General features: G+C 36.3%; 1 protein-coding gene across 1 annotated transcript in view; it reads right to left on the bottom strand.

Moving 5' to 3' along the window:
• LOC150100817 (uncharacterized) overlaps positions 1-23527 on the bottom strand; it is a 975156-nt gene that overhangs the window by 218217 nt on the left and 733412 nt on the right. Inside the window, exon 32 of the mRNA XM_090401910.1 lies at positions 15955-16131. Within this exon, the coding sequence (XP_090258036.1) occupies positions 15955-16131 (177 nt within the window). The remainder of the gene's footprint in view (positions 1-15954; positions 16132-23527) is intronic.

Here is a 23527-nt window from a genome sequence, read left to right as displayed (position 1 = left end):
TAATTGTCAGTTATCCAAACATTGATTTGAATAGCAGTGAAATCTCATGAGAAGAATGAAGCCAAGTTTATTGAGCTGTTTCAAGATAATTTCCTTAACAATTATGTCACAGAAAGAACTCGAGATCAAGGAGCATTAGACCTGATTATAGTGTTGGGGGGGGGGGGGAGTTCATTTGAAGACACGAGTGTTCTGCCTCCAGCCGTTCACAATAATCTTGCTGTTCTGACCTGAAAAGCAGCTAAGTGTATGGATGGTCCATTCAGAAAAACAGGTTATATGCTGTACCAGAAACTACGAAATTATGACCAGATGAGAATATCAGTTGTTAGATGGGAAGGATACTGACAGTGCATGGGAAGTATTTAAAAAAATACATCAAAATTGCAATACTGGAATATGTCTCTAGAGTTCAAAGAATAAATGGGATGGGAGTGAAATGGATGTGAAATTTTATTAAGCAAGAGTTTCTTAACCAGAAGATTTGGAAGGAATGACATGCAAGGATGATGTCAGTTATTAAAATTATAAGGTGCAAGCCAGAAGAATTATAACTGTTGTACAAAAAGCTAAGTATGAGTACAAAAAGAATCTGGTTCTGCAAGTTAAAGACAACCTAAACAGAATTCTGTTATGTTGCAAATAAAAGAAAAATGAATGTGAAAGAATAGCTCTCCTGAATGTGGATAGTATGTGGGTGGCAGATGAAGAAGAGCCTGTTCAATTAATGAGTGCTCATTTTGCTAAAACTTTCAACCTGCGAATGCAATATCCAGTTTCATGTCCCAATTACATTGGTCGAAGAAACTCTTATATGAGGAGGAGGTACTATACCTGTTGCATAAACTGAATAAGAATTCAATAATAGGGACTGGTGGGATTAACAGCAAGAATGCTAATAGGGTGTTCACAGCTAAACTGGCTGTGCCTTTGACTCAGGTATACGATTTGGTCTCAGCACAGGAATAATTCCAGGAAAGGAAAGAATGTATGGTAATCCCATCACACATGACTGGTAATTAGTTTACGGAATTAACAACGCATATAAAGTATATTAATTAAAGATAACTTTAATGAATAACTTCTATATTTCGGCAACATTACATTGCCATCTTCAGGAACATAAAGATATGGTATGTGCACGCAGGCATTAACACAAAGCAAATGAGGAAGAAAGCAAGAAACTAATATTGTTCCTAAAGTCCTAATGGTGCCCTCTTGCAGGCTAATTTGGTAGTCTTGGCAGTTGGGCTGAAGTTCTCATAATGTAAATCTCCCAAATTTGGGGTAGTTTCATGCACCCAAATTTGTTGAGGTTAGGAACGTTTTTTAGAGCTGCTGAAGATTCTTTGAATAATCTTTCGTATTTAAACTTGCTGCGATGAATTATTTGTTTTCTTCCAAAGAATTTTATGGTGGGTATCTAAGGCATGGTCTGCCAGCCCAGAGATAACAGGGCAAAATTAATCTGCTCAGATGACAAGGCCCTAACTACTGAACTAAACCACATCCTCAACACTTTCTTAGCCAATGGCTATAACCCCAAAAAAATCCAAAAAATACGAAAACCAGTAAACCACAACCCCCCTCCCCCCCTTCCACAATAAAGATTACACCAAGTCTATCACCATCCCCTACATCCAGGGCACCTCTGAGAAAATAACCAATATCCTCAAAAAATATGACCTTACTTCCTGTTACAGACCATATAAAAAGTTGGCATCCCCTAGCCCTACCTGGTGTATACCAGGTCCCTTGCAGCTGCAAATTGTCCTACTTTGGCCAAACAGGCAGAACAACAAATATCAGGATTTCAGAACACCAAGACTACATCCGGTTTCACCAGTACAGCCGCTCTGGGCTGGAAAGACCATGCCTTAGATACCCACCATAAAATTCTTTGGAAGAAAACAAAAATAATTCATCGCAGCAAGTTTAAATACGAAAGATTATTCAAAGAATCTTCAGCAGCTCTAAAAAGCGTTCCTAACCTCAACAAATTTGGGTGCATGAAACTACCCCAAATTTGGGAGACTTACATTATGAGAACTTCAGCCCAACTGCCAAGACTATCAAATTAGCCCACAAGAGGGCACCATTAGGACTTTAGGAACAATATTAGTTTCTTGCTTTCTTCCTCATTTGCTTTGTGTTAGTGCCTGCGTGCACATACCATATCTTTATGTTCCTAAAGATGGCAATGTAACGTTGCCGAAATATAGAAGTTATTCATTAAAGTTATCTTTAATTAATATACTTTATATGCGTTGTTAATTCCATAAACTAATTACCAGTTATGTCTGACCAACATATAATCCTTGCTACTAGAACCCATCACAAATGGTAGCACAAAGACTATTCACTTATGATGTCTACTATTCACTTATCAGTATCTTTTGGAGTGGTGGTAATGAAAATTATGGAAAAGTTGGCACAAGATTGCATACAAAAAGGGGGTTGACATATAATCTATACAATGCAATGAATGAAACTAAAGGAAGGTCATGTCTGAGCAATTTGTTCATGTTTTACAATAATATTACTATTTAGTTAGACAATGGAAACAAATATACACATTACACTCCTGGACTTTGCTAAGGATCTCAACATGTTACAGCATGAAAAACCATTGCATAAATTGCAGAATATGGGACCAGATTATATGTTACTCCAAGATTTAAGGTAACCAGTGGTGTACCCCAAAGATCAGTCCTTGGTCCACTGTTATTTGGTCCTTGCATTATTGGCATTGGGAAGGATTTGACAGGTGGTATACAGTTTGTTGATGATGTAAAGATAAACAGGGTAATCAGGAATGTAAATGATATTTGCATATCTTGCAGAATGATTTGAATAAACTGGAATTATGAAATGTGAAAATGACTATCAGTTCAGTGTTAGTAAATGTAGAGTTTGGCATATTGGTGTAATGAGATATCCTATGGCATATTATATAATGAATAGCTTGGTGATTAGTGCTGAAGAAAGGGAGTGTATTTCAGTGTTGCTATGTGTAAAGTTATGTACTTTGACCAAACAGAGAGAGAGAGAGAGAGAGAGAGATTATTATTATTACAATTATTACCATACATGTCGGCGTATAGGATGACCAGCATATAAGACGAGGCCTAAATTTTAGGTTTTAAGCTTATGTCAGTTGTATAAGACGACTAACCCCAATTTCTTCTTCTAACATTGTATTAATGCAATGTTAGGTATCGTTGTTATATCCATTATTTTTTTTTTTTTTTGCATAGCATAGATTTAGTATTTATGCAAATTACCCTAATTAAAAGTGATTAGCCCAATTTTAATTAATTATTAATTTTGCATTTTTTAAAATTATTATCATTTAAAATCATGGAACCAGCAATAAAACGAAGAAAATATGAAGCTCGATTTAAAATAAAGGTAATTGAAATGGCAAAGCAAACTAATAACTGTGCTGCTGCAAGAAAGTTTGACATAACCAAGAAGATGGTAAGAGAATGGAGGAAGAAAGAAGATATTTTAAAAAAATTTCCAAAGAAAAAATGTGCAATGAGAACGGGGATCACCCGATGGCCACAACTGAAAAATCACATTGCAGAATGAGTATTCGAACAAAGGCAGAATGGTTATCTTGTTACAAGAAATATGATTAGAGCTTTTGCACTAAAATGGTCAAGATTGAATTCGGGTGAAAGTATAGAATTTCAAACTACTTCAGGATGGTGTAATCGTTTTAAGAACACACAAAATCTAGTAATATGACAAAAAATGAAAATTGCTCAAACACTATCAGCAGATCTTGACCACAAACTTACCAGTTTCCATAAATTTATTATTCAGTTGAGACAAGAACATAAATTTCTATTGTCAAATATTGGAAATATGGATGAAACCCTTATGAGCCTTGATATGATAAGCAATAAAACAGTGGAGTCTAAAGGTAGTAAGAGTGTGCTAATTCAAAGTACAGGTCATGAAAAAACAAAGTTCATGGTTGTGTTGTCATGTTTGGCTGATGGAACCAAATTAAAACCAATGATCATCTTCAAACATAAACAGATAAAATTTCCTTCAGGTATTTTTGTACATTTTCATGAAAAAGGATGGATGGACAAAAATGGTGAGAAATTATGGATAAATAATGTGTGAAACACACTACCAGGCAGTATAATGAAGAAACACAATGTATTAGTATCGGATATGTTTCGTAGTCATTTAACAGAGACTACTAAAAGTCTTCTAGAAAAAAATAACACAAAAATTGCTACTTTACTAAGTGGTTTAACTTTTTTTTTTTGCAACACTTGACGTCTGCTTGAACAAACCATTTAAAGATCACATGTGACAAGAGTGAAATAACGGTGGATCTATGTGTGCTGCATCACTTGATATGTTGTGCAATTTTGTGATCAAAGCATGGAATAAAGTAAAAGTAGAGACTGTAATAAAATCATTTAAAAAGTGTGGTATCTCTAATCTTATGGATGGTACAGAAGATGATCTGTTGTGGGACACTGATGATGAAAACGAAATCAATTCACCGGATTCGAACTGGGATCCATGTGATGATCATTTAAACAATGAATCTGAAGAACAATTTTCAACAGCTGATGAAGAAAATTAACATGAAAATTGAGGTTAATAATTATTATTTGTTTTTTAAGACTTACATCTATTGTAATATTTTAAATAAATTTATGTAACAAAAAATTAATCCGATTTGTTTATAAACACTGCCTATTTTCTTATATAGCGATGTATTGTAACTACCTAAATGTTCATCCAAGAAATTAAGCTTCCCTTTTTATACTCACCGTATAAGACGACCCATGATTTCGAAGGGTTTTCTGTTGTATTTGAGAGTCGTCTTATATGCCTACATAAATGGCATTACATTATACCTCCAGGGACTCATCATAGGAGGGCACTCTACTACACAAGTCCCCATCTTCTCTACTTAATGATATATGCACGTAAACACAAGAAAGATATTTAATTAACCAAATATTTCGGTCTGGAAATAGCAGACCATCCTCAGTGGTATTACAAGAACAGTTTTTAAAAAAATACAAGCTAGAATACTAACAATAGATCATTTAAAATAGAACATGCTGCGTCATGTTATATCACTAAGTATGAAATGGAATATTTTGAAGTAGAGACATGATTGAAAAAAAAAAAATAACTAATGAGTAATCTAGATTAGACTTTCCCAGATTTTTGATATAGATATAGTCATTACGATTCAGGCTGGGACATGGAGCAAGGCCTCCATGCTTTCCTTGAACAAATGTTCAAACCCTATAATGAGATCTATGCAAGAGGCGAGTCCTGGACCAAAGGATGCTGTGGTCAGTTTCAATCCTGTGCTGAGCCAATCCAGACTTTTCAGGTTTGTTGTGAAGAATGGAGGATTGATGTTCTTGGATTCTTTTTTCAAGAGAACGTCCATTTTGTCCAAAATAAGAGAGATCACAGTTGCAAGGAATTTGATAAACTCCAGGAAGAGATAAAGTTGAGCGTTTGTCTTTAGGAGAACGAAAATGAGAAGACAATTTGGACTCAGCAAATTACAGAAGAAAACTTTCTCTTTTGCTTCTAGATCACTCCACATATCAAGAAATAGATTATAATCCAACCAACAGACAACTAAAGAAATTAAATTCTCTCTTAGATGAAGTCACCAGTTTACACAATTGAAAGACTTAAAACTCATTTTGCAACACCTCCTAGATTTTATGGTCTTTCAAAAATACATAAGATTAACTATCCTCTTCGTCCAATAGTAGATTGTATTGATTCTCCTACTTACCGTATAGCCAAATATCTAGCTAAATTATTGAAATTTTACATTGGCAACTCTAATTCTTTTTTTAAAAAACTCATCAGATTTCTTAGAAAAATTAAAAAATGTCTCATTACAACCTACAGATCTTATGGTTAGCTTTGATATAGAATCTTTATATACCAATGTACCTCTCAAGGAAACTTTAAAATTACTTGCTGACATCTTTCCTGAAGACATTATAAAACTATTCGATTTCATGATACATTCTGGATATTTTGTATGTCAAAATTGTGGAATTATCGGGCTGGAAAGTATGACAAGCTTAGGAGTTTGATTGGTTCAGTGCCATGGCATGTACAACTGCAAGGACTAGAAGTTGATAGTGCATGGGAGGTAGTTAAGAAGTGCTTGCATGAAGCAATGGCTGACTGTATACCTAGAGTCCGAATAATAAATCAAGTAGGGGTTAAATGGATGAGTAACACCATTAAGCTTGAGCTGCAAAAAAATAAACAACTATGGAGGGAATTTAAGGAGAAGGGTGACCGGCAGGCACATGAACAGTATAAAGCGCAGGCCAGAAGGGTGACGAGTGTGGTAAGAAAAGCAAAAAAGGATTACGAAAGAACACTGGCCATGCAGGCTAAAGAGAATCCTAAACAGTTTTTTAGATATGTAGCAAGTAAAAGGAAAAATGTACATGGCAGATTGATTTTAAAGAATGCCGATGGTAGGGAGGTAACTGAATCAGTTGAGATAGTTGAGTTACTGAGTGAGCACTTTGCAAGCGCATATCATCCAGGTGGTGACATTGCAGAAACGAATAAACCAGTAGATTATACGGGAATTGTGGTTAATGAAGTGGAGGTGAGTAGCCTATTGCATAACCTCAATGTCAATACATCTGTGGGATTGGATGGTATACCAGCTCGTGTTGTACGAGAAGCAGCTAAAGAATTGTCAGTACCCTTGACCATTTTGTTTAATTTGAGTCTCTGGTCTGGGTTAGTCCCGAGCGGGTGGAAAGAGGGGAAAATAGTTCCACTGCATAAAGGTGGTTCCAAGACTGCTGTTGTAAATTACCGACCGATTAGCATATCAGGAATCATTGTCAAGGTCTTAGAGAAATTAGTCAAGAAAAGAATACAGGATTGGATAGATGAAAATAGGATATTGTATGGGGGACAACATGGTTTTGTGAAGGGTAGATCATGCCTCAGTAACTTGCTCACGTTTTATAACACAGTGACGGCTGAACTGGATAGGGGTAATGGGTTTACAGTGATACTACTGGACCTTGCCAAGGCCTTTGATAGGATACCACATGGAACCCTAATCAGTAAACTGGAGCAGATGGGGATAGATATAGGGTTGGTGAGATGGATAGGATGGTGGTTGAAGGAGAGATATCAAAGAGTGGTTTATTCAGGAGTGGAGTCTAAAAGATGTCTTGTGACTAGTGGAGTGCCACAAGGCTCTGTTCTTGGACCACTGCTTTTGAATTTGTTCATCAATGATATTGGAAAGGATCTGAGAGGAAGTGTTTACTTGTTTGCTGATGATGCAAAGTTGGGTAGAGCAATTGTGAGTGCACAGGATGTCAAAATTTTACAGGATGATTTGGATAGTTTGGAGGACTGGGCTAGGAAAAATGGATGTCAATTTAATGTGGCAAAGTGTAAAGTTATGCACTTTGGGGTGAAAAGAATAGCAGCAGTATATCGCATTGGTGGAACCATACTCCAGGAGATTGATGAGGCCAGGGATTTGGGAGTGTTGGTGGATAGGGAGTTGAAGTTTAGGGGGCACATTGCAAAAGTAACTAAAACAGCTCACCAAATCACTTGGCTTCTGAAAAATACTTTAACATGCAGAGATGAACAAGTTGTTGTTCTTCTGTATCGAGCCTTGATAAGACCTGATCTGGACTTCTGTGCCCAGTTATGGGCACCAGGGTTTCTTCGTGATGGGGAGGAAGTGGAGAGGGTCCACAGACGAGTGACCAAGATGATAGCAGGTCTGTGGAATGAACCTTATGAGAATAAGTTGAAGATTTGTGGGTTGCAGAAATTGGACGATAGGCGAAGGAGGGGTGATATGATTGAGACATTCAAATTACTGAAGGGTTTTTATAAGATTGATCCAGAAGATATTTTTGGAAATATGACTGGTGGTGGGAGGACTAGGGGCCATGCATGGAAGCTGGGCAAGAGCGTGGTTGACAAGGGTGTTAGAGCTAGGTTCTTTACTTGGAGAGTGGTAAATGAGTGGAATAAGCTTCCAGAGTCTGTTGTGGGTGCTACAACCGTGAATGGGTTCAAGGCAAGGTATGATAGATACTGTGTGAATGTTGAATAGTTGTTCTTGACATGATGTTAGGGCCTCCCTCGATGAGTCTGTCGACTCCTTGGAGTTTCCCAGAACAATAATAATAATTTTCACTTTCTCACTCTTCACTCTCGCGTGGTTGACAAGGGTGTTAGAGCTAGGTTCTTTACTTGGAGAGTGGTAAATGAGTGGAATAAGCTTCCAGAGTCTGTTGTGGGTGCTACGACCGTGAATGAGTTCAAGGCAAGGTATGATAGATACTGTGTGAATGTTGAATAGTTGTTCTTGACATGATGTTAGGGCCTCCCTCGATGAGTCTGTTGACTCCTTGGAGTTTCCCGGAACAATAATAATAATAATAATAAATAAATTTTACAGCCAAGTAGAAGGAACAGCCATGGGAAGTCCTCTTTCTCCTGCTTTAGCCAACTTTTATTTAGAAAAAGTCCTCGTCTCATCTATTTTCCCTCAACCATCCTTTTGGGTAAGATATATAGATGATATCTTTACTGTTTGGCCTCACAGCAAAAACTGTTTACCTTCCTTTTTAAACAGTATCAATTCCTTGCATAATCGTATAAAGTTTACTATGGAAATAGAAGAAAACAACCAGTTATCTTTTTTAGATGTTCTCCTCATCTGGTCACCTTCAAATACTCTTAAAACTACAGTATACAGAAAACCAACGTTCACAGGTTGTTATATTCTTAAAGAATCAACCCATCATCCATGTCAAAAAACAGGAATTATAAAATGCCTCATCAGAAGAGCCAAACTAATTGTTCTACTTTTGATTATCTACAGAAAGAACTTTTTACTATCCAACAACACATGAAACTCAATGGCTTTTCTGAAAACAGTACTTAACATCTTCTCAATTCTTATAATCCTCCACAAAACAACAAAGTTTCAATACGTTGAGTGCCAATTCCTTATATCTCCGGTATTTCAGAACTTATCGTAAGAATTTTAAAGAAATATGATTTAACAGTCACATATTTACCTATTAACAAATTGTCTTCTCATTTTCCTTCTCCTAAAGACAAACGCTCAACTTTATCTCTTCCTGGAGTTTATCAAATTCCTTGCAACTGTGATCTCTCCTATTTTGGACAAACGGGACATTTTCTTGAAAAAAGAATCCAAGAACATCAATCCTCCATTCTTCACAACAAACCTAAAAAGTCTGGATTGGCTCAGCACAGGATTGAAACTGACCACAGCATCCTTTGGTCCAGGACTCGCCTCTTGCATAGATCCCGTCATAGGTTTGAATGTTTGTTCAAGGAGAGCGTGGAGACCTTGCTCCATCGTCCCAACCTGAATCGTAATGACTGTATATCTATATCAAAAATCTGGGAAAGTCTAATCAAGGTTACTCATTATTTTATTTATTTATTTTTCATGTCTCTACTTCAAAATATTCCGTTTCATACTTAGTGATATAACATAACGCACCGCGTTCTATTTTAAACGATCTATTGTTAGTATTCTAGCTTGTATTTTTTTAAAAACTGTTCTTGTAATACCACTGTTATTCTACATTTTAAGCAGACATGAACTCTGCAGTCTCTTAATTGCCACATTTCAAATTTCAGGGATGAAAACATGTTGCATGCCTTCATACAACAAAATTGTGTAGTATGATGTGCAAAATATAGTCCTTAAATGGTGGCACACTTGGTGATAACTTATCCATAAACTAAATTTTGATGGCTGCCATTTAAACAAAGAACACTAACAAACTCACTAAACTATTATGTTAAAATACATATTCACAAAGTGCAAACCATCCACAGACTGTACATTCTATCTAGATTAAACTCCCCATAAATTTACAGGAAAAATTCTAATAAATTATAATGAAACTTTTTTTTTCACTGCCACCTGGTAACACATCCAACTGTAACTTCACCCATGTTAGGTTTAATGGAATGAATACAGGACATAAATAAATAAACAAACAAACAAACACAAGTTTAATCGATCCCATATCAGAAAAATAATAATAAAATTGCAAAATATGTACAAAAATGAATAAAACATTAAGTGGAAAAAAAATTAGACTGGCAGCCTAAGTTCTATGAGGGATACCCTCTATGGATGCTGATGGCTAACCTTAGTGTTGGGAAGAGGCCTAAGAATTAATGGTTTCCAAATCTTGCAAAGTTCAACACAACCATATTTATTGAGATTTGGTTGATATTTAAATCTGCTGATGATTGTATAAAAAAAAAAAAAAAAAAAAAAAAAAAGTCTTTCAAGTTGTATTTGTTGTGGTTGAACAACTATGCTTTACTGAAGCGTGGGGGGGGGGGGGGGCTGCTAAGTTTTATTTTTCCCACTTGATTCTGTGCAAGGTATCCAAAGTATTGGTCAGCTAAACCTGATTGTCCTTCTAGGCAGAAATTAGCAGATTTTCCAATTTGATCATAATATAAGTTGTAAGAAAAAGGAACTTTGTCTTTGTAAACACCTGGAACACAGAGAGAGAAGGCAGAGGACCCCTATGAGAGTGGATTAGGGCAGCCAGCTTCAGACGAAGTTTGAATTCAGTGTAGATATTTTATGTTTTTTTTTTAAAGTGTTCTGGCTATTTTTTCTGAGGTGCCCTGGCTATAGGGAAGAACAATGGCGGCATTACTATGGTCTGCATGTGCTGATCTATTCTCAAAGGCTAGCATGCCTGTAGATGCAAAGAACTTTAGATGAATAAAATTTAATTTTTAGCCTGCATGTGTTAAGTTGAAAATTAAGAGCATCCAAGCTCTGTTCTCCCCAGCTTCCCTTACAGCTGAATTTTCCTTTAATTGCCAGACCTAGTCCAATGACTAGAAATAATGCCAGTTATAATGCCAAGAAAATCATCAAATTCACTCTTCCTCACATCCATGCAGACTGTATTAATGCCATAATTGTTTCTTATATCAGGGTCACCTCAATAAAAATAGTTAGAACTCTAAAAAGTGCAGTCTCTGCACTGCATTCATATCTTATCTGAAGCAGGCTGCCATCATCTACTCTCACAAGGATGCTATACCTTTTCTCTGTGTTTTTCCAGGTGTTTCAAAGTTGCTTGTTCTTGCAACTTATCATGTTATGATCAGACTAGGAGATCTGCAAACTTCTACCTAGAAGAACATGAAATATGCATCTGCACCATAAGTATGGTCAGGCTAGTCTAGCTAACCATGCCTTGGATATATTGCATGCACAAAATCAAATTGGAAAAAAAAAAAAAAGACTATGTTCCACCACAACAAAGACAAACTTGAAAGAATTTTTTTTTTTAAATCAGCAGCAGATTTAAAAACCAACAAATCTCAATAAATATGGTCATATTAAACTTTAGCAGTCAAATAGCTAAAGCTAGCCATCAGCATCCATGCAGAGCACCCCTGTAGAACCATGAACTTTCAGTATAATTTTTTCAATTATTGTTTTGTGCATTCTTGTGTGTGTCTGTACAATTTTAATGTTGTTTTTTTGATGATGTGTCAGTGACTGAGACAAAATATAGCACTGATTAAACAAGTCTTATTTATATGTGCTATATTCTTTCCATTAAACCTAATCATGAGTTTGCATGTAATTCTTAATAGTTGATTGTAACTTTGCTCTTTTGCAAAGTTACAATCAACTGAGCCAGATATGATTTCCACATTATTTTATTCCATGACACAATAATACCTTGAGAATCGCAGCTGTGTTGGTAGATATGAGTCCATGCTGTAAGATTGCCATGATTTAAAAAAAAAAAAAACTAGAAGTTCTGTAGCAGAGAACTCAAAATCATTTACTGTGATTTCTCATGTGATTTAAATTGTTGTGATTTACAGACAGCAGATAATGAGAGAATAGTTTACATATAAAGAAGAATTCAGTATGCAGGTATCCCTCGATTAACGCAGTTAATTAATCCCTCAATGTTACCGCGTATATGAAAATCGCATTAATCAAATCTAATAATCAATGGTAAAAATTACAATTCGTCCATGATCGATTACTGTATTAATAATTCGTTTTATGTGATACTCATTTAGGAAAGATAAAAAAATGAATGCAAAATAAATGTTTAATAAATGCTTGCACCACATAAAACACATTATTTACTGCAATTTTTTTATCAAAAGAAGTTATCAAGAGTCATTTGAGCAGTTTTAGTTGTTTTTTTTTATCGGCATAAATTCTATGATAACAAGCAAAATGACTCTCCATACTTCGGCAAACAAGCAATAAAACAAAGAAAAAAATACTGCAAATATATAATACATGATGGTACAAATTAAGTGGATATTGAATCCAACTTTATTTCAAAGCCGAATAGAGAAACTACTAGAATTTCGTGCTGAATATTATTATTATTATTACCCCCAAGACCTCATGGAGTCAAAGACTCATCTGGGAGGTCCCTTTATCAAACACACACAGCTCACCATACCGTATCTTAAACACACTCAAACTCCTTGCAGACACCACACTCTCAGACAAGGCATTCCAATCATTTACAACTCTGCACGAAAGTATATAGAAACTAAAAGTTTCGGCGGATGCAAGCATAAATAACCTTATGGGCAACTCGTAGTAAAGGTGGGGTAAGCTCCAGATCACTTTCCCTAGTATTTTCCATAAATGTAAAGCACATCTCCTAGAGGTCATGTATGAGAAATAAGTCTTTGGCTCTCTATTGTAATACATGATGGTTTATTTATTTTCAGTTACAATCTAAAAACTATTGAACAAAGAATAAAAAATAAAAATAAAAACTAAACCATACTATACTGACATTGGAGGTCGCAGTAACTCTCAGATACAGTTTACTGTTAAATATCACAAACCTTTACATAACATGTGTTAAACCAAACTGACGGCAAAAAACAGTGTGGAATATCACTCGTAACATGTGAATGCACAGATACTCATAACCTCCAAGCTATACAATGAATTGTGTAAGAATATTTATATTAAACATTTTGCTTGTATCTGTCATATCAGCTGCGAGCTCCTCAGGGTTAAAGGTACGTTAATCAAAACTCTTGCCGTCAAGGGATTGCCACAATTAATTTCGCCACGATAATCAAATCTGCATTAAGCAAAATCGCGCTAAGCAAGGGATACCTGTACTTTGTTTTAAAAAAAAAAAAAAAGTGCAGATTTCTCTTAGAAATAGAAAAATTAATTTTTTAAATTATTATTCCATCCTCCACGGAATCTGTATACTCCTAGTGGAAGGTTCATTCGACTGACAACATATTTATCATATTCAGTCTTAAAATCCTTAACACTCCCTGCATTAACAGCATATTCCAGTAATCCATTCCATTCACTTACAATTCCCCTTGTGAAAAATCTACTCCTCACATCCTTCTTCACCACACTTACATAATTTCCAGGAATGGCCTCTGGTTTTCTCCTTCTGCTTACTACTCTTTTTATAATCCCTTTGGGATTAATCCAATAAAATCTGCTCACTAACTTAAATGTCTCTATCATATCACCTCTTTTTTATGCTATCCAGAACGACTCTGGAACCTCTCCAGAGGTGACCAAATCTGAGCACAACAGACCAAGTGTGGTCTGACCAGTGTTTTATACAGTGCACAACCACTTTCTTATCTCCACATGTTACTGTATGAGCAGCACTACAATGTGCATTCTTTGCAACACTAGCAATATTCCCTCTAAACTTCAGTCTGCTGTCAACCATTACTCCCAAATCTTGAATCTCATCCACTTCCTACAGTATGGCACCGTCAATATAGTACACATCCTCATATTTTTGCACTCCAAAATTCCACACCTTGCACTTATTAATACTCAAACTACAACCCCACTCCTTTTTCCAAGTCAGAAGTCTGTTCATATCATCTTGAAGGGAATTAACATCAGCAGTGCTACTTATAATTCTCTGCATCATCAGCAAATAGCTAAAGATTCCCAATCAGCCCATATATATATAATTTAGATAAACAATGGGGAGGGGGCAAGTACAGCAAGAACAAGAATTCTGGGGCATGCTACTTTTTATACTCCTTTTTTTGAGACACTGCTCCATCATACACAACTTGCTGATATCATTCAGAGAGCCGATCTCTGATCCACCAATATACTATTTTCTCATCCTCTGCAGCCTGTACACCAACTTATCATGTGGTAATCTATTAAACACTTTTGTAAAGTTCAAGAATTGCACTGTATATGATTCTCCCTTACCTAAAACCCTTGTTATCTCATAAAATGCAAGTAAATTGCTAAAACAAGACTCACCCTTTACAAATCCATGCTGACCATCATAAAGAATGCTATGTTCATCAACCTAATCCTGTATTCTATTCCTAACCAATCTCTCCACCTCCTTGATTACAACTGCATTTATACACAGGCTGGACTATTATTGGAAACTTCTGTCCCAGAACCATACTTGTGGAGTAGTACTATTTTACCTTCTTTCTGCTTCTAGGGAACTTTACCCATAGCAAGACTTTCATTAAATAACCAAGTGAAGAGCATAAATAATTGTTGAATACATTCCTTAGAAATATGTGGTGATATATTATCTATTCTCATCTATTAGGAGGACTGGAAGTGAACGAACCTGATACACCTCTGATTCTTTCACTTCCAATCCTCCTAATACTTGTCTCCCTTCTACATGTTGCATGGCATCATTGACAGCAATATGATATACACTGACAAAGTGGGCATTCAATAATTCCACTCTATCCTATGCAATGATTACTCTGCTGTGATGACTACCCACCAGTGTCAACCTGCCATAATTATTCTTTCTCTTGCTTGTCATAGAGCAGAAAAATTCACTTGAGTTAACACTGGCTTGACCAGCCAAAGTTCTCTCATACTGCACATTTCCTTTCTTTACCATGCCATCATGTTCCTAGCTTGTGCTTTATACACTTCATGGATCCAATCACCAACTACTTATAACCTCCTCCACAGCATTTTTTTTCCAACACAGCCTGCTTGATTTCACTGTTCGTCCATTTCATTCTTACTCTATTTATTGCCTAAACTTTGCAATGCAGTTATGCATTGCTTGTGTCAGATGAATTTCCATGCACTGTCAACATCGTGTCTGCACTGTTCATCTATCCAACATATTGATGCTAGTTGACTGCAGACCTTCCCATAATCACCCACTTTGTAATTCCCCATGTATATTCATGTATATCCATGCTGACTGTGAGACTCATCCTCGATGAGTCTTTGGACTCCCTGGAGGTGATAAATAATAATAATAATATTTTTGGCAGTAATCTTTTTTTGTTTCATCACTTCCCTAACAAGTACTTAATCTCTCACCAACTGGTGGCAACATTAATATCTCGTTAATAACTACATCTCGTGAAGTTATCGGCAAATCAAAAATAATAAAGCCTCTAGTTGCTTTCACTGCTTAAGATATGTATCCTTCAGAAATCCAATAAACTTGCTCTCCTTGTTCCCATACACTATCTCCTCCTTCCATTCTATTTTCTTGTAATTAAAGTCTCCCATCAAGATGACCTTTTTATATGCCCAACTAGTTTGCCTAAACCTTTCAGAATCATTAGTATTCCCTATTCCCTGACCTATAACAGCAGTGTGTCAGATAAACCAGCCTGTTAATTTCAATTTCACGCCATACATATTCAAAATCTGCACGTGTATACTATCGTGTAACTCCCACACTTTGTGGACACGGTTCCTCAGCAATCATTTAACAGTGCTCTCCCTTACTATAGTATAATTAAATCAACTAATTTTTTAAAGTATTGATTTTAAATTAATTCACTATGTAAGTTTCTGGTATTTAATAAGTAAGAATGAAGCAACAATTTAAGTACAACCTTTAGCTCCTTGAGGACCTTGTTGTCCTGGTTTTCCATCCACTTGATTTCCCTTGGATCCTTTTATACCTGGTATGCCAGGAATTCCATTTTCTCCTCTTTCACCAGGAAGTCCAGGAGGACCTTGTGGACCAGGAACACCAGGTTCTCCTTTACTTACTCTTGAAGAAGGATGTCCTAAAAATTCAATATTTTATCAGAAATATGTTTTTTTTTAAGTGCTATTGACAAAGTATTTGACAAGATTATTGACAAAGTATTAAAGCAGAGTACTTATTATAATAAAAATAAATATTTCTTGGAAATGCTTATTTATTTTTATTATTAATTTATTATCCAAATGTACTGAAAAATGCAAGCAGTTTGTGAAAGAAAGGAATGGCTGGATAGAGAATACATCAGAAGCATCTGCAGAGAGACAAGTATATTCAATATTATTATTATTATTATTATTATTATTATTACACCCTGCATGGAGTTGGCAGACTCATCATGGGAAGTTCATTCAACTGACAACATATTTGTCATTTCTTCCAATTAGCGCCTCCGTAGCGCAATTGGAAGAACGACGGTACATTGCGCCCTTCGATTGGAATAGGCCTAAGTTCGATTCTCGTCGCGACGGGAGGAATCTTTATCTGGTCGATTTCAATCGATGGTGAGTTAGCCGATCTCTTACGGAGGTAGCAGGGTTTTTTCTCCCGGAAACTCGGGTTTTTCATCCCGCATACATACAAATCGGCCCTTCAGAACACATGCAATTTACAGACAAAAATTACTAGTTGTGGTGGTGTTGGAGGTGGGCGGTAGATGGCGTTGATTCGTAGTAGAGGTAAGGTGTAGAGACAGTTGAAGATGTCCTCCCGCGATGAGTCTTCGGACTCCTTGGAGGTATCAGGAATCAGGAATAATAATAAAATCTTAAGATCCTTAAAACTCCTTGCATTAACAACACATTCTGGTAATGCATTCCATTCACTGACAATTCACCCCTCTTCATCACACTCTTACATAACTTCCAGGGATGACCTGTTGTTTTTCTCTTCTTGCCCTCTACTTTTTATAATCGCATCTGGATTAATCCGATAAATTCCTCTCACTAACTTAGATGTCTCTATCATATCACCTCTTTTCCTCCTATCCACCAAACTCTTCAATCCACATTTTTCAACCTCTCTCCATAGCCAGCAGTCCATAGTCCTGATATCATCTTAGTCACTCACTTCTGGACCCTCTTCAATGTCTCCACATCACATCGAAAACCAGGTAATCAGATTTGAGCACAATAGTCCAAGTGTGGTCTGACCAGTGCTTTATACAGTGAAACAACCACTTCTTTATCCCTACATGTTAGAGTACTTCTTATCATAGCAGCATTATGATGTGCAGCCTTTGCAACATCAGCAATAAGTCCTCTAAACTTCAGTCTACTGTCAACCATCACTCCCAAATCTCTAATCTCATCCACTTTCTGCAGTAAGGCACGATCAATATAGTACACAGCCTTATATTTCTGTGCTCCAAAATGTGACAGCTTGCACTTATTGATATTAAAAATACAACTCTCATTCCTTTGACCAGGTGAAAAATCTATTCAATATTCTATCTATTCCCATCCTTGTACACAACTTATGTGGTAATCTATGAAATGCTGTCTAAGAATATCACTATATATGATTCTCCTTCATCTTACACACTTGTTACCTTATCATAAAATGCAAGTAAATTGCTAAAACAGGACCTACCCTTCACAAATCCATGCTGACCATTATGAAGAATGCTATGTCCATCAACCCAATCCTGTAATCTATTCCTAACCGATTTCTCCAATACCTTGACCACAACCACAGTTATATAGACTAGTCTATAGTTGGAAACTTCTGTCCAAGAACCATGCTTGTGGAGTGGCACTATTTTGCTTTCTTTCCACTCCTTGGAACCCTACTCATGCAAGACTTTCATTACACAACCAGGTCAAGGACATAGCCAACTGTGGTGCACATTCTTTAAGAATACATAGTGATATGTCATTCATTCCCACAGTGTTATTAACATTAACCCAACCAACACCTGATACACCTCTGATTCTTTCACTTGCAGTCCTCTTAATACTTGGCTCCCTTCTATATATTGCACAGCATCATCTATACCAGTATGATATACAATGATAAAGTGTTTATCCAAAAATTCCACTATATCCTTTGCAGCTATTATTCTGCTGCCATGGCCATTTACCAGTGTTAACCTGCCATATAGCAGAAAAATTCTCTTGATTTAACCTTGAGTGCAAATGATAGTTGAAATTAAGGCAGACTTTGTAGGTGGTATCAGCAATGTGCAGAATAAGTGTGGTGCTAAATGTGTTAGAGCGCATGAAGGTAAGTGAACAATAAAAAGAGCGAGAATTAAATGTGGTTAGTAAGCATGAGGACAGTGATACAAAAACATAAAATAAAATAGCGATATAAATAATAATGTGATGCAGGAAATTTTACACAAAATGGGTACTGGATAGGAAAAGAGGTACGAACCATGATGCAATGTAAGAAGAAAAAAAGGAGGGGGGGAAAGTACATAAAAGCAGGTAATGATAATATGGTATTTTTCTTCCATGATCAGGAGCATCCTAGATGAGTGAATAACTCAAGTTGCAAACTTGGATGCAAAGTTTAATATGTATGAAATTGTGAGCAAGTGGGATGATTTGCAGGAAGCACAGGCGATGATTCTGTTTGGTGGGGAAAAATGATTATTTTATTATTATTTGACACCTCCAGGGAGTCCAAAGACTCATTGAGGGAGAGTGTGCCAACAGCATCGAATGATTGAATCCCTTCCAACTACTAACTGCGCTCAAACTTGCTTAACTTTTTGGGTGAGCCATTAGTAGCAGAGGCTCTACCTATCGACCAACCTTTGCTGGCTGATTTGAAATAAAATAGATGTGCATGAAGGAGGACCTCAATTGCAGTAAAAGATGAAAAACACAGCTCAACGACTCAAGATTATTAGCTTGCTGCTATAGTATGATAGAAGTGAACCAAGAAGATGGTCTCTAATTTCTGTCTGCTCTGAAGTGATTAGAGCAGACAGCTGGCAAAGAAAATTTAAAAGGTGTCCCTGTTGGAGATCTAAATGGCAGAGTAGGAAACAAATCCTACCAAGCATATAAAAGGGTTGGGGAAAATTTGAAGAAAGGGGCAAGGCTAATATTAATGGTAAGTATCTGATGGATTTCTGCTCAGGATATGGACTAGTGATTACTAACACTATGTTCCAGCGTAAAGATGCATGCAAGTTCATATGGAGAGAATATCCAAGAAATAAGAAATGTTTCATTGATTATATATCATTGTTATGCCTAGTTTGGGATACAGGGGATGTACAGAGGATTTGGCATTAATAGTGATCAGCACTTAGTTTTAAGTAGGTTAAAAATGAATATTGCATTGAAAAAAACAATACATACGAAAATATTAGAAAGAATTAAATTTGCACAGTATTTCAGGTTAAAAACTGTAAACTCAACTATATAAACATTATTCAAAAAAAAAAAAAAAAAATGAAAGAGTTTAAAACAAGAATCAAACCCTGAAGCTAGCCTGGGAAGCATTTGGTGAAGTTGTCTGCAAGGATAAGAACACCAAGTTTTTATTTTTTTATGTGAATCCCAGCCATAAAAAGTTATAAACCTCTATACATTTGTATTAGAGGTTTACAACCTTGAATACATTTGTATTAGAGGTTATTACCATGGGTGAGCTAAGGCTTTAAGATTTTATTTCCATTATTGTTAATTTTTATAATTTTTTTTTTTTCATTTTTTTTTACACATCCAGAAACCTTGCTATAGAGATCAAACATGGAAGTTTATCAAGTTACTTCAGGTATCCAATAAGCAGGGTGATAATCTCACACTGAGCAATGCAACTGAACTACCACCTAAAGGCTATCGCATAATTCATGCACACAGTGGGACTCAAACCTACAGCCTGTTGCCTGGAGCATGCATAAGATAATCACCAAACCAATCTGACAGACAAGACAAAGTTAAAGAAGCAATCCTGGAAAAGAAGAAATCATACCAAAAGTTCCTAGCAAATAAGTCAGAAGCTGCCATAAAAGAATACACAGAAAAATGTAAAAGAACTAAGGTATGTGTAAAAGTAACTACACAAAAGCCATGGGAAGACTTTTGTAGACGGGAGAAGCTGTATAAGGAGGGTGTGAGCAGGTTCTTTGCATGCAGAGAGGTTGGCGAGTGGAATTTATTGCCTGACATTGTGGTGAATGCAGATCTACTGAATAAGTTTAAGGAATGGTTTGATGGGCCTTGTGCATAAAAGTGTTTGCTATAATAATGCGTCTTTTGACTCCATGAAGATCTAGTATTAATAATAATAATTAATAGCAGGAAGATCGCAAATATTATGGTGACTATTGAAAAAAAAAACTTAGAGATAGAGGAAAGAGTACTGTAAAAGGGATCAAAGATAATAAAAAAATTATATGAAAATGGAAGATAAGAGTATTCTAGATGTATGGAGCACTTACTTTCAACGACTAAAATTATTATTACGTAACACCTCCAGGGAGTTCAAAGACTCATCGAAAAGGGGGGGGGATCTACTCTACAACTCTCCATGTCCACCAACTGCAACTACCTTCATCATCTAAACCAACACCATCTACCGCTGACCACCACCACCACAAGTATTTTCACAGACAATTACAAACATCCATGCCCACGGCAGGATTTGAACTGACAGCCTTTTGGCTAGAGGGTGGATGCGTTAGCCACTCAGCCAACCATGACAGTTTTTGAGTCTGTTCACCCAAGAACTGTTGGAATAAGTGAGACATGATTGGATGAGGATGACATCCTGACAGGAATAGAGATGGAAGGATATGATATGTTTTGTGAAAATAGAAAGTCTAAAAAGAGGGGGGGGGGAGGAGTTAGAGAAAGAGTTTTTTCCATACAACGTAGAGCTGCAAGAGGGATATAGTACCAGTTGGTTTGAGGCAGTATAGTGTGATACAGATGTGAATAGAATGAAATATGTAGTCAGTTATTGTTATAGACCTGGTAGTATGGATGGTAAATGAAATGTATAATCAAATTAGCCAAACAAATAAGAAAATCATCATGGGCGGTTTTAATTATGGCAATATAGACTGGGATTATGAGATAGCAACTGGAAGTAAAGAAAATGAGTTTCTTGAGTTTTTGAGAGAAGGCCACCTCAGACAGTATGTAACAGAGGGCACACAAGGATTGAGGGTCTTGGATTTGGTCATCTCATCAGAGGATGTAATTATAAACGAAGTATGAAATCACCCACCAATTGGTGAGAGTGACCATGAGGTGATTACCTGGGTGAGGACCTCTGTTTGAAAGCCAGCAATGTGAGGACCTCTGTAAGAAAAGGGTATATGTGGAACTACAAGGTGGGGGGGGGATGATTATGAAGAGCTCAGGAGACAGCTTGCAGGTGTAGCATGGAATGAGGAGTTAGCTGGAAAGATGGTCAATGCAGCTTGAGAGATATTCAAGAACTGTCTAGTAGAAGCAATGTCTAAATGTATTCCAAGGGTCAGAAGGTTAAATAAGGTAGGTGTGAAATGGATGAATGAGAGATTAAATGCAATACAGAGGAAAAAGGCATTATGGAGGCAGCATAAGAGTAGTGATAATAATCAAATTCCGTGAGGATTACAAAGAACAGGCTAGGAGGATGACTTGGTTTGTAAGGGTAGCAAAAGTTAAGTATGAGCAGCAGTTAGTTAATGAAGCAGAAAAAACCCTAAGGTGTTCTTTCAATATATACCCAGCAAAAAAAAAAAAAAAAATGATTATGGAAAGATGATATTGATTGGAGAAAATGGTATAAGCACAACTGCTGCAGACGATATAGTTGAGATATTTAATGAGCAGTTCATAAAGGTTTTTCATTCTTGGGAATGTGACATAGAGAGTTTGAGAACAACTGATGATGATGATGAGGAGGAGGAGAGACTGACTGTAAGTGAGCATGGGTCTTATATTCTAAGGACATGATAAGGATCTAAAATGTAGAGAACACATTACCAAAATTGTGAGGACAATACAAAGAAATATGGGAATGATGCAGAGGATACTGACTTGTAGAAGTAAGGAGATTCTTGTTCCAATGTATAAGGCCTTGATTAGGCCACATATAGACTACTGTGCAGAGATTTGGTCACCTGGTTTTCAGAAGGACAAAGAGATGCTGTAAACAGTGCAGAGGTGAATGACTAAGGTAGGATCTGATCTCTGGAATGTCGAAAGGTTGAGAAGATGCAACTTACAGTTTAGTGGATAGGAGGAAGAAGGGTGATTTGATAGAGACCTACAAGTTAGCAAGGGATTGTTATAGGATCGATGTTGAAGAGGTTTTACAGAAAATGGTGGGAAATCAGGCGCGAGCCAGAGGTCATCCCTGGAAGTTGTATAAGGAGGGTGTGAGCAGGAGAGTAAGAAGGTTTTTTGCATGCTGAGTTGTGAATGATTGGAATGCCTTGCCTAAGAGGGTAGTGTCTACAGAGAATTTGAGTGTGTTTAAGGCGCTGTATGGTGAGCCGTGTGTATGACAAAAGGGCCTCCTAGATGAGTCCTTGGGTCTTAGGATAATAATAATATTGTTGATTCCCAATGCTGCTACTAAATGATAAGCTGCTACCACCGATGATATAGCCATGAGGCTCGGTTAAGTGTAACGGCCTTACTAGTCAACTGTTACCAGCAAAACTACAAACATTGCCGCTATATTCTTCTTATATTCAAGTATCATTTTAACAAACATAATTTTATCATAATAATGATATTTTTATATACCTTTAATTTCACTTTTAATTAACTGAACTAGCAATAATATCTTTCATAAACATAATTCATGTAAAGATATTTAAATATATTTATTCTACATCAAGGATGAACACCATCTCCACTCTTTTTCATTATCTATATGGATTGCATTATGATAGAATGTGTCATTAAAGTTGACATCAGAATTCGAGATATCAAACTTTGCTACTTGCTTTATGCAAATAATGATGTACTCCTAAAACACATCCAGTATAAGTCTTCAGGATTCTCTAATTAAATCAAAAACAGATATAACAAACTGGCATGAAAATAGACAGAATGCAGAAAACTTTAGCTGCATTCTCAATGGAGAACTAACAGAGCAAGTAAAATGTTTTATTTAAGCAGAGTTTTTAGTGAAGACAGGAAATTATGCATAGAAACAGACAAAAGAATGAATAAAGCTGATATGATGGGGAGCCAGTTGAATAAATTTTTATGGGACAAGAGAGATTAGCCAAAAACTAAACCAGTAGTATATAAGTTTTAAATTATTGATCTAAAATTGGGTTAGAAATAAAACACTTGATCAAACACTAGAGGCCACAGATACTAGAGTTCTGAGAAAAATTAAGACAGTGAACAGATGCAAAATGAATCATATTAAAAATGAAGATATTACAAAGGAATTTGATAATGTTAGCATTAAAGAATGTGCAAGCAGAGATCTAATGTGGTATGGTC

Source organism: Typopeltis vanoorti, chromosome 12, assembly GCF_054136105.1.
Source record: "Typopeltis vanoorti isolate ZY-2024b chromosome 12, IOZ_Tvanoo_1.0, whole genome shotgun sequence".
NCBI classification, from domain to species: Eukaryota; Metazoa; Arthropoda; class Arachnida; order Uropygi; family Thelyphonidae; genus Typopeltis; species Typopeltis vanoorti.
The sequence above is the reverse complement of the archived record's forward strand: the minus strand, read 5'-3'. Positions and strand labels throughout refer to the sequence as shown.